General features: G+C 43.7%; 1 protein-coding gene across 2 annotated transcripts in view; it reads left to right on the top strand.

Annotated features, from left to right (window-relative positions):
• The window catches only part of TTC28 (tetratricopeptide repeat domain 28), a 611,240-nt gene that overhangs the window by 382,926 nt on the left and 215,468 nt on the right, over positions 1-12,846 (top strand). For both annotated transcript variants that reach the window (XM_044275399.1, XM_044275400.1), the window contains one exon: positions 291-798. In XM_044275399.1, coding sequence (XP_044131334.1) covers positions 291-798 — 508 coding nt within the window. The remainder of the gene's footprint in view (positions 1-290; positions 799-12,846) is intronic.

Genomic DNA, 12,846 nt, shown 5'->3' with positions numbered 1-12,846 from the left:
GATCATTTTATTGTATTAACAAAAATATGTAGTCACATGAGATGGTTTTGTGGTATTCTTCCCAGACTGGTGTCCTTGGCCTGTGTCTGCTATTGCAGTCCATCTCTGTTCACTTGAATGGAAATTTGTTGCAATAGCAGACACAGCTTATGGACACGAGAAGTGCTGTAGAACAAGTTATTCTAATTTGTTGTTTTTCTAATTCTGGACAACTTAAAAAAATCTATATATTATTTGCTTGTAGCATATAAATGTTTCCTTTACTAAACGTTGGTCTATTATTTTCACAGGCAGCATCATCTGCCCTAAGCAGCTTGGGTCATGTCTACACTGCAATTGGCGATTACCCTAATGCACTGGCTAGCCACAAGCAATGTGTTCTACTGGCTAAACAATCCAAAGATGAACTGTCTGAAGCACGAGAACTAGGGAACATGGGAGCTGTCTACATTGCAATGGGGGACTTTGAAAACGCAGTTCATTGCCATGAACAACATTTAAAAATCGCAAAGGACCTTGGGAACAAGAGGGAAGAGGCCCGGGCCTATAGTAACCTTGGCAGTGCCTTTCACTACAGGAGAAATTTTGACAAGGCAATGTCCTACCACAACCATGTTCTAGAACTTGCGCAGGAATTATCTGAAAAGTCCATTGAGATGCGTGCCTACGCTGGCTTGGGTCATGCTGCACGCTGTATGCAGGATTTGGAGAGGGCTAAACAATATCATGAGCAACAACTGTCCATTGCTGAAAGTCTTAAAGACCGTGCGGCAGAGGGTAGGGCTTCTTCCAACCTAGGTAAGTGTAATGACATTTTTTGGAGTTTTACCAAGACTTTTTCAAGGTTTGAAAGAAAGTATTGTCATGATGAGAAAAAATAGACTGAATTACAATGAGAGTAAACAGACATGTGCTATGGCTATGACTTGCCCATGCAGTAAAGATTTTGGTGTTCTCTTTTAGTGCCACAGTAGTTTTACATAGTCTTCTTGTCATAGAAGTAAGAATACAGAAATGTCCAACAAACACATTGAGTGGGTACAGTGCACCTTCCCTAAAGAATCAGAAGTGGATGTGGATTCACTGTGCCACTGAACAGATTTGTGGATACTACTAAGGGAGTTATCTAGCTATTCACTGTTCATTGGCTGCTGACCCTCAGGGGTCGAGAGAAACCGAAGGATCGTGCAAAACCATAGTCAGAAACAAGCTGAGGTCATGGCAGGCAGAGTTCATATAGTCCGGTAAAGAGTTCAGAAGTCAAGGCAGGCAGCACTGAGTCAATATGAGTAACAAGCAGAGGTCAGGTAGCAAAGGGTCAGGTCTAGTCAACAAGCTGAGGCCAGTACAAGGGCAAACAAACAGTACTATGCACCTTTGCAGAGACTAGCTAGCTGGACATACTGTAACTTATGCTCAAGTGCCCAAAGGGGAAGGTGCATTAAATAACCTAAGGAGGCAAGAAATAGACTGGACATGTTAGGACACATACTGGCCCTTTAAGTACCAGAGGAAATGCTTGTGTGGGCAGATAGAGGCACTGCAGACTGAAAGAAGGCTGCAGACCAGCATGCAGTGCATGGAGCAGCGAGACACCAATGGGCACGGACTGCTGGAGCACATGAGCGTGGAGTTAGGTGAGCAGTCCGGTGACTGTGCCTGTCGATGACAAGGAGACACTGGTGACCGCGGACCACCGGTGTCACACCTAACTGAGCATTAAAAGATTGATGGATGAGGACATGTTCTGTTATACATACACTAGTCAGTTTGTAATGGGCAGTAGAACATTTTATACAGATATTGCTGATGTTAGGAATGGGAAGGGGTCAGCATTCATGTATGGGGGTGTCCCAATTTTCCACCAATGGAAGAAGCCAGATCAATATGTTAGATATGAACATGCCTGATCCTTTGTTCTCACAGGCATAACCAGAGAAGTATATTAACTGATTATTTATTTGGACCAGTTGAGAACACATGCCCGCTAGGCCGAAAGTGTCAGGTAGATTGCTATAACCACGGTGCGGTACATGCGGAACACGATGCAGATGTTACCCCTTAGTGCTGGAAGGCCAATGGCATACGGTACACTAAAGCTCAGTGCCAACCGCTTTCCAGACCAGTGCGTAACCATGCTAGTCACAAAGGTTTAAAGCAACAGTACCCACTTACTGCTATGCCTGTTGCTAGGCAACTGGCTATAACATAGGTTGGTATACAATATATGCAATTGGAGAGTCTCCCTAATGAATAACTACAGTGAAAACATGTTGACTCTATGTATAATAAGATTATCATTATTATTATTATGAAAATTCCTGAATTTCTGCTCGTGGTATTGTCTGCGCCTGACTTGAATCTAGCATGTAGAGAATATATTGCTGACAGTATTAAAAATCACAGATTTCATTATAATATTTGCACAACTGGATGAGTCTTGAATATCTGCGACAATATAGAAACCTCATTTTCGCCATCTATTTTTTTCTGCGTGGGCTTAGCAAACATGTTATAAATGTGACTCCTATTAAATTGAATTCAAGTGTGCTACATATTATTTGGTTCCGCCACATGCTATTGACGAAATAATGCTGTGGTATTCATGAAATTTAATAATAAACGTGTCTAGGAATATTAGTAGCACAGAGATTTTTTTATTAATATCTCCGCTTCTCTGTTTAGCTTGTTTAGACCAAGACTATTTGGCTGCTTATTATTCCATTGGGGTTTGGAAGAGCTGAGCATTTTTGTGTTTATGTGGGTTTGTCTGCTCTGTAATTTCTGTGAATGAATATCGCACATTCTGTTAGACTTTTTGGCATACTTTTTAAATTAAATTCATATTTTTTATGCATTTATTCCATTAAAAAAATGTACAATAAGGAGAGGGATTGCCCCGGAAACGTGGTTGTAAAAAGTTGCAAGCTGTGTCTTTTAAATGCCACCCTCGAAACGTTTCAAAAAGGGAGCGTGGCACAGGTGGGAAAGGGACGTGGCCAACAGGTGAGACAGACTTATGGTGCAAATGAAGCCAGAAATCCATGGCAGCTGTGAGCTGTCATAGATTTCTGTTTAGGCTCATGGTCTGCTGGAGGATGTGCCTCATCATAGATTAGGCACATCCTCTGACAGCATAGGCAGAAAACACCGGCCTTGATAAATCTCCCCTTATGTCTTTTAGGCAACTGTTGGGCATAACAGTAATTTAAAGGGTTTCCTATTCATGGCCTATCTTTAGAGTATGAGATGTCTGGCCCTTCCGACAGAACCCCATTGATCAGCATAACTGAGGGTAATGAAGCTTTGAAGAACGAGCTCCGATTGTACAGATCGGCTGCTAAGTACATGCACAAGCCCACTACGGGCTCACCAGACATTTATTTATTTTATGCATTTATATAGCGCTACTATATTCCTACAGACATTATCATCACTCTGTCCCCAATGGGGCTCACAATCCAAGTTCCCTATCAGTATATCTTTGGAGTGTGGGAAACCTACACAAACACGGGGAGAACATACAAACTCCATACAGATGTTGTTTTTGGTCGGATTCAAACCTAGGACCCCAGCGCTGCAAGGCACCAGGGCTAACCACTGAGCCACCGTTAGTTTTGATTCTCTGAAAAATGTCATAGTGTTGATATGTGGTACCCTCTTTAACCAGAAGAGAGAGGCTCTTGTAAGAGAGCAATCTAAGTGAATTCAAAGGACATATTATTAAGGTGGAACTGCCAAACCCTTGATGTTAATGAAAGTAGCTACTTCAGTTAAATTGTCTTATAATTGAAGAAAATATTAAACAACTTAGTGCCTATTCTTCAAATCCTATGCTGTTCCAGAAATGGTAATTATTATTTTGATGATGCAGTCGCCACTATGCATATTTATGAGAGGTCCAGCTCTCCATCAGCCACTATCAGTATAAGATGTACGAATTGGTATATAACATTGCATAGCAAAATCAGAAAGGATCCTAAGACACTTTTCAGTCTGAGTCCCAGGAATTCAGAAATGTATCTATTTCTTATCGCTTACATACTGGCAGCATATTCTGGGATGTTGTTGTCACGGCGTGGTGTGGGTGGATAACTCCACGCCAACCACAAGAGGGAAGGAAAAAGGTACTAGGCCTGTATACTAGGGAAAGGGGAAAAGGTCGCCACCTAGTGAATCCCTAAACCGAGCCCTGACTACTATGAACAGACCTTGATGGTAGGAATGTTCATACGCTGAAACCTAGGACCCTATATGACCCTAAAAGGCCCTGGAATTAGTGTCAGGACAGGAGACTCCTGCAGGACTAATACCAAAAGGTAGGGGAAAACCACAAACAAAGATGGACTCCTTATCTCTGCTCTCTGACCTTATAAACACTCATTATAGCTCAGTTCTTATCTTACCGATAAGAATGTGGCTTAAATAAGTTTATGACCTGTTAGGAGTTTAGAGAGTTTATTAGATGACCTGCACAAACTGAAAGTGAAAATACCAGTCACATAGCTAAAAAAAACAGTTAACCCTTTGTGACGGCTCAATATTTCCAGAAAAAGCCAATTGAAAAAAATCAATTTTAGCCAAAAATTTGTAAAATGCAGTCATAAAATAAAATGTCTCCAAAGGTGTAGATAGAGGTTTTCACTGCTTTTTGTATGTTTTTAAATTCTCCGCTTTCCCTGCCAGACCAGTGGCGTCAAGCATACTTACAGCACCTGCTCCCCACTACTAGGTACTGGCTCATCAGTATCTGATTGGTAGGAGACGGATCAACTGTTGGAAGGGGCCATGGAGCTTAGGCAGTGATGCAGCCTCTTCCCTGGCCTGCGATGTCCCATTATGCTGAATGGGATTGCACTGTAGTACCAAGCACAGCCACTATACAATGTATAGCACTAGTCTGAGTACCAAGGCGCCTTCAAATAGCTGATTCGTGGGGGAGAGGACCAGGAGTTTGAACTCCCACTAAGATATTGATGATATTCTGAGAATCACTTTATAGTTGTCATATAAAACTTATTTTACATGTGTACTGTTACCAAAGTAATTAAAGGGGTTGGCTAACAATAAATATATCACCTATGTATGATCGCTGGAGGAACCTGTGCATTGCCTTGCTGATCAATAGAACATCTCCTGAGTCCCTCATTCATGGGGTGAGGAGGAGTCATAATGGCTATGAGAGATCCATTTTCTAAAGAATCCCAATGAATCCTTACAGATCCTGATAGTACACAATGGAATTCGTCAGGTTTGGGTTTTTTATGGTAGGAATATCACTGCAGACCACCCTATTGTTCCTGGTAAAATCCACAGTACCCCCAATGGAAGGTGGAAAACTCCGGTGTGAGCTGAGCGTAAATAGGAAATAGCAAGACAAAGCTTGCTTGATATTCTAGTATAACTACGTGTATATGTATCTACATGACCATAGATAGAAGGATGGTTATACTATAGCCTGTGGTTTAATGTCTCTAAAATTACAAGGTGGAATGTATCATTGTAGGTGTGTTTCAGATTAGTTTTTAGATTGGAGTTGTATGAGAATTGCCCCAAATTTAGGAAAATGGTGCACAAAATAATACATTTGGTGCAAGTATAATGTGGTTGCACCTATTTCAGTAAAAGCACGTCTGGGGGATGCCTGGTGTAGAGTTGCACTTTCTAAATGTACCACAAAGGTAATCTACTCAAATATAACCAAATTTTCATCTTCCTTGTGTCTGATTTCTGGCATTCAAAAGTTGCAAACCTCATGCTTGTGACTTTTTAGATGCCATGGTGACATTATATTTTTATATGCCACACTTGATAGTTTTCTGAAAGGGGGTTTGGCGAGGGCAGAGAAGGGGTGCGGCCCGCAGCCAGGACAAATTTATCTTCATTTGCGCCAGTTTTCTGCCGCAGGTCTGAGTTACCATAGATTTTTGTCTAGGCGCACGGACTGCCAGAGGATTAGGCACTTCCTAGGCTGCACAGGGGGTATCAAGACGACATAGAAAGCTCAGGTCTTGATAAATCAGCCCCCAAATCTGTAGGTGGTTCTGGAAGGCGCAGTGCTCAAAAAGTTGCAAAGCCCCTAATTGTGACTTTCGGAATCCAGAACTCTGGTGTGCAGGACTTGATCAATTTGTCCCACAGTTTATTTTTAGTGTATAGGAGAGGAATTCTGATGCGACAGTAGTGTCCAATTTTTTACACTGCCTGTAATTGGGAGTTTCATTTAGTTTTAAGCTAAAAGCGTTTTTATTGATCAGACAGCAAATTCCTTCATCATGTAAGTCACTTGGGTATACAGTCCGCACGAAAAATGAATAATTAATAAAGGAGATTCATTCTCCAGTTAATGACCCCAGTCGCACCTTAGCTGCTTTCATCTGGCAGACTGAACTGTGTTCACTGGAAAAGGATACTACAATTTGTGTTACTTTTTCATGTCTTCACTAGATCAATCCCTGTTGTCAAGGGTCAAAGTCGGGCCATGTTTTAGTTAAATAAGCCTTTAAATGTCTGCAAAATAAAACAGGACAATGGTGGTCAATGAAAAAAATCCTCATATGTTGCCTGTCTTCATTAGATTATTTGTTTCAGTTATCATTAAAGCATCCAGGATAATGCAGTGCATCAAGGGAAGTAGTTTATTCCCTAGAGGAACCTTCAGATGAACGTTGTTAGATATGAAACCTATACCTCGTGGAGGTACAGTATGGCCACGTCCTCTATACAGTAGTTCTTTAGGAAACGTTTTTTTTTAAACGCTTTCTACAGTTTTAACCCTGATCACTTTCCATTCATGTCATGTAATAACCGTGTACTTCTCTTGTGAGTTACCTTTTATCATTTACTCAGTTCAGAACAAAGCAAACCTTGCCACTTCTGATAGCATGACACCGATCTGACCCTAAGGAATTACACTTGGTATTCTGTAAATGAAGGTTAAAACATAGGATAACTGCTGGCCAAAGCCCATTTCAACCAACAGGTATCTCTCCCGATTCCCCTCATACACATGGACACTCGGCTCGGGCCTGAGCATGTATGTGTTGTGACTGGAGAGAGCAGAGAGGCTGCTGACACCTCTAGAGTTATCTCCTCAAGAACAAAAGGATTGAGTAGTTGAAATCTAACTGCCTGGCCCGTATCTTCCTCTTCTGCCATTTGATAGTCCTGCTAAAGTCACAAGGTTTGGCCGACATTTGGTAATGTGTATGGCCTTCTTCAGGCTTCATAGAGATTGCATATTACAGATACAGCAGTGTTAATAGTGACAGTCATAACGCATTAACTAGATGTGATAACTCACGAAGTGTGTGTGTTAACTCTGCTACATCCCTACATCTTCGTATTGCCTTCTGAGTTGTACAGAGCTGTAAGAAGGCACCCGTGCAGGTCTATAGGGCCATGCTATACTTTATGGTTCTGCCATCACATGCTAAATTGCAGAGATATTCTTCTGTAAGCGCATTGCTTCTAGGGGAGAATACTTCCATAATATTACAGCAGAATACAGAGCTCCTCGGGGTGTAGTATGGAACTTCATGTACCTCCTTACCGGCTCTCTGAACATATACCTGGTCTGTTCACGATTCCTTATTGATTGTTATTCACTTTGTGCTACACGTTGGAATGCAGTGTCAGACCATGGCCAGATATTCTGATAACCGTTATACCTTAGCAGTATTGAAGAACAGGCACAGTGACATCGCTGCAGTAGCTATGCTGTTATTGGCAACCATGTTCAACCTAGACCTTACGTCAAAGACCTAAACCAACCGTGTGAGCTAAAGTCACCAAAAGTTGCATCTCATGTAAGGACAAAAGCCCACATTTACTATTGTGAACACGCCTGAATTCTGGTAAAAAGTTCTGGCAACATTTGCTGCATTTTCAGTGTAATTTGGAGCAAAAAAGAATCCACTGTGCCATGTCCGGCAAGTCGTTGTTGTAGCAGGCGTACATGGGCGTAACTTTGTGGGAACATTCTCAGTGGCATCTGAACACTTAAAGGGAGTCTTTTACTCCCTTTAACCCCTTAGGGACCCATGACGTATCGGTACGGCATGATTCCCGAATCCTTAAGGACCCATGACGTACCGGTACGTCATGGCTTTAATTCGCGATTCCGGCGCCGCGGGGGTTAATCGGAACGGGATGCCGGCTGAAATCATTCAGCCGGCATCCCGTAACAACGCAGGGGGGCGTCATTTGACCCCCCCGTATAGACGATCGCAGAAAACCGCAGGTCCATTCAGACCTGCGGTTTTCTGCGTTTCCGGTCTATTCGGGAGTCCTGTGACCCGATGAACCGGAAAAAGACTGCGATCGTGGCGTAATTTTACACCACCAATCGCAGTCCGAGGATTTGAGGAGGCGGTGCTGGCCCTGGTGCTGAACACTGCTGTCCAGGGTGCTGATTGGTGCAGGGGAGAGAGGCGCGAGATTCAAACTTCCTGCGCTCCTCTCTCCCCTCCTCTTCCTGTCCAGCACCCTGACCGTGCAGCATCGTCCAGCACCAGCTCCTGTGTCCCCCTAATCGGCATCCATCACCCTCCTGCACCCATCGCCACCCAGATAGGTTAGGGTCAGTGAGGGAGAGGCACCATTAGGAAGGGAAAGAAGGGAAAAGTTAGTTAGGAAAAAAAAAAAAAGAACTTTTACACAAAACTTTTTTGATCCATCTATCAGACCCCAGACCCCCCCCCCTGCCACTTGCCCCCCCCCCCTACCAGCTGATCAGCAACTTAGAACTTTTTTTTTTTTTTTTCCTAACACTTGCCCCTTTATTTTCCTTTTTTTAGTACGCGAACACCCGTTGCCCCCACACACACGCACATATAATAAAGGTTTCCACACACGCACACCTACACGCACACACACCCATGGCCCGCCGGGTGTTCTCGGCCGAGGAGGCATATGCCCAGATTGCCTCCGACTCTGAGAGCCCCAGTGAGGAGGAGGATGACCCCACGTTCCTTTTATCATCCGCATCCTCCTCCTCATCATCGGATGACGATGAGCCACTAAGGCGGCGGAGACGCCGCCAGGCGGAGCCAGGGGCCACACATGCTAGGGATCCTGTGGCCCACCCTAGTACGAGCCGCCCTGGGGTTCGTACTGGTTTCCCGGCCCACCAAATAAGTTCACCGGAGCCCCCTGCTGATGAATTTAGCTGGTATCCCCCAGTGGATTTTGAGCCTGAGATTCCGGATTTCGCTGGCAATCCTGGAATCCAGATTCCCACAGTGGGGTTTACTGAAATAGACTTTTTTAGTTTTTTTTTCAGTAACCCACTGGTGAATTTGATGGTGGAGCAGACGAATCTGTACGCCCAACAGTTCGTCGCTCAAAACCCAGGCTCATTTTTGGCTAGACCCGGTGGCTGGACGCCGGTCAGTGCAGCCGAAATGAGGACATTTTGGGGCCTCGTGCTGCATATGGGTCTAGTCCAAAAACCCAGTGTCAGGCAATACTGGAGTGGGGACGTCCTATACCAGACCCCACTGTACAGTATGGCCATGACACGTCCCCGGTTTGAGGCCATCCGGAAATGTCTGCATTATTCCGATAATGCAGCATGTCCACCCCGAGGTGATCCTGCCTATGACCGGCTGTATAAGATACGGCCGGTCATCGATCACTTTAGGGCCAAATTTGAACAGGCCTACGTACCTGGAAGGGAGGTCGCGGTTGATGAGTCTCTCGTTGCGTTCAAGGGGAGACTCAGTTTCCGCCAATACATTCCCACAAAGCGGGTGAGGTATGGCGTGAAGCTATACAAAATTTGTGAGAGTACCTCAGGGTACACTTACAAATTTCGTGTGTACGAGGGGCGAGATTCCCATATTCAACCCCCAGAATGTCCCCCCACTCTGGGTGTTAGCGGGAAACTCGTGTGGGACCTTATGCACCCACTGCTGGATAAGGGTTACCACTTGTACGTGGATAACTTTTATACCAGCATTCCCTTGTTCAGGTCCCTTGCCGCCAGATCCACGTTCGCTTGTGGGACCGTGCGGAAAAATCAGCGCGGCCTCCCTGCCCACCCCCTCCAGGTACCTATCCCCAGGGGTGAGACCCGTGCACTTACCAGTGGAAACCTGTTGCTGGTCAGGTATAAGGACAAGAGGGATGTCCTTATGCTGTCCACAATCCACGGTAACAGCACCACCCCAGTCTCTGTGCGAGGTACCACGGCAACGGTCCTCAAGCCCGAGTTGATCTCTCTGATCAAGTCCTCACGCCATATAATGCCATGCGCAAAAAACCCGGGCATGGTACAAAAAAGTTGCGGTCTACTTGGTGCAGGTTGCCATGTATAACTCTTTTGTACTATCCCGAAGCGCTGGCAGCACAGGGACATTCCTCCAATTCTATGAGGCCGTCCTCAAAGACCTGATCTTTTCGGACCGGGAAAGAGCAGGCCGGAGTACCTCGGGAACTGGAGGCGCCCGGATCGTCCCTGGCCAACACTTTCCAGGTGTGGTCCCCCATACTGGAAAGAAGGGACGAACCCAAAAAAGATGCAGAGTGTGTCACAAGAGGGGGATACGGAAGGACACCACCACTCAATGTGACACGTGCCCCGATCATCCGGGCCTCTGCGTTATCGATTGCTTCAGGGAGTATCACACTTCCATGGAGTACTAAATTTTTATAATCCCCAACAGTCCACTAGAGAACATAAAACACTATGGCTCTTAGACTTTGGAGACACAGAAACAATTTTTTTTCCCCAAAAAAATATTAGTTTTAGAGCAGGCATCCTCAAACTGCGGCCCTCCAGATGTTGTAAAACTATAACTCCCAGCATGCCCAGACAACCTACAGCCATCAGCAGGGCATGGTGGGAATTGTAGGTTTACAACATCTGGAGGGCCGCAGTTTTTAGGATGCCTGCTTAGTGTCTCCAAAGTCTGAGAGCCATACATATTGGGCATCGTCGCGTGCGTAAAAGTCGTCGCTATAAAAATAACATTTGACCAAACGCCTCGAATGAACGGTGTTAAAAATATAAAACAAAAACGGTGCCAAAACACCCATTTTTGGGCAAAATTTCAATTTGAATCCCTTTTGCCGGTAATAAAGCAAGGGTTAACAGCCAAACAAAATTCAATATTTATGGCCCTGATTCTGTAGTTTGCAGAAACACCCCATATGTGGTCGTAAATGGCTATATAGCCGCACAGCAGGGCATAGAACGAAGGGAACTCCATACGGTTTCTGGAAGGCAGATTTTGATGGACAGTTTTTTTTTGACACCATGTCCCATTAGAAGCCCCCCTGATGTAGCCTAGACTAGAAACTACACTAGAAAAAGTGACCCCATCTAAGAAACTACACCCCTCAAGGTATTCAAAAGTTACTTTACAAACTATGTTAACCCTTTAGGTGTTCCACAAAACTAAATAGCGAATGTAGAAACATTTTTAGAATAAAATTTTTTTGTTACATTGCCTCAAAAAAGAGTAATATAGAGCAACCAAAAATCATATTTACCCCTAAAATAGTCCCAAAACAACAACCACCTTATCCCGTAGTTTCCTAGATGGGGTCACTTTTATGGCGTTTCTACTCTAGGGGTGCATCAGGGGGCTTGAAAGGGTACATGGTGTAAATAAACCAGTCCAGCAAAATCTGCCTTCCAAAAACCATATGACGTTCCCCTCCTTCTATGTCCTGCCGTTTGGCCAAACAGTAGTTTACGACCACATATGGGGTGTTTCTGCAAACTACAGAATCAGGGCAACCCATTTTGAGTTTTGTTTGGCAGTTAACCCTTGTTTTACTCCTGGAAAAAATTGATTATATTGGAAAATTTTCCAAAAAATTAGAAATTTCTAAATTGTTTCTCCATCTGCCATTAACTCTTGTGGAACACCTAAAGGGTTAACAAAGTTTGTAAACCCAGTTTTGAATACCTTGAGGGGTGTACTTTCTTAGATGGAGTCACTTTTTTGAAATTTCTATTCTAGGGGTGCAACAGGGGGCTTCAAATGGGACATGGTATAAACAAAACCAGTCCTGCAAAATCTGCCTTCCAAAACCCATATGGTGGTCCCCATCCTTCTATGTCCTGCCGTTTGGCCAAACAGTAGTTTACGACCACATATGGGGTGTTTCTGCAAACTACAGAATCAGGGCAACCCATTTTGAGTTTTGTTTGGCAGTTAACCCTTGTTTTACTCCTGGAAAAAATTGATTATATTGGAAAATTTTCCAAAAAATAGAAATTTCTAAATTGTTTCTAAACTTCTAAGCCTTGTAACATCCCCAAAAAATAAAATATCATTCCCAAAATGCTACACACATGAAGTAGACATATGGGGAATGTAAAGCCATCACAATTTTTGGGGGTATTACTATGTATTACAGAAGTAGAGAAACTGAAACTTTGAAATTTGCTAATTTTTCAAAAAATTTGGTAAAAATTTTATTTCTTTGTGCAAAAAAATTAACTTTTTTGACCCAATTTTAGCAGTGTCATGAAGTACAATATGTGACGAAAAAACAATCTCACAACGGCCTGGGTAAGTCAAAGCGTTTTAAAGTTATGAGCACTTAAAGGGACACTGGTCAGATTTGCAAAAAATGGCCAAGTCCTTAAGGTGAAATAGGGCTGAGTCCTTAAGGGGTTAAAGGGCTTCTGTCAGCCCACTAAACCGTTTTTTTTTTTTTGTTAATAATAATCCCTACACTGCGAGCTCCCTATACATAAGCTAAATATTCATTTTGGTTCTGTAGATTTTGTTAAAAAGCAAGTTTTATAATATGTAAATTACCTTGCTACCAGCAAGTAGGGCGGCTACTTGCTGGTAGCAGCCGCATCCTCCGCTGCTAATGACGCCC

Source organism: Bufo gargarizans, chromosome 1, assembly GCF_014858855.1.
Source record: "Bufo gargarizans isolate SCDJY-AF-19 chromosome 1, ASM1485885v1, whole genome shotgun sequence".
Lineage (NCBI taxonomy): Eukaryota > Metazoa > Chordata > Amphibia > Anura > Bufonidae > Bufo > Bufo gargarizans.
This window is presented reverse-complemented; position numbering and strand designations above follow the sequence as displayed.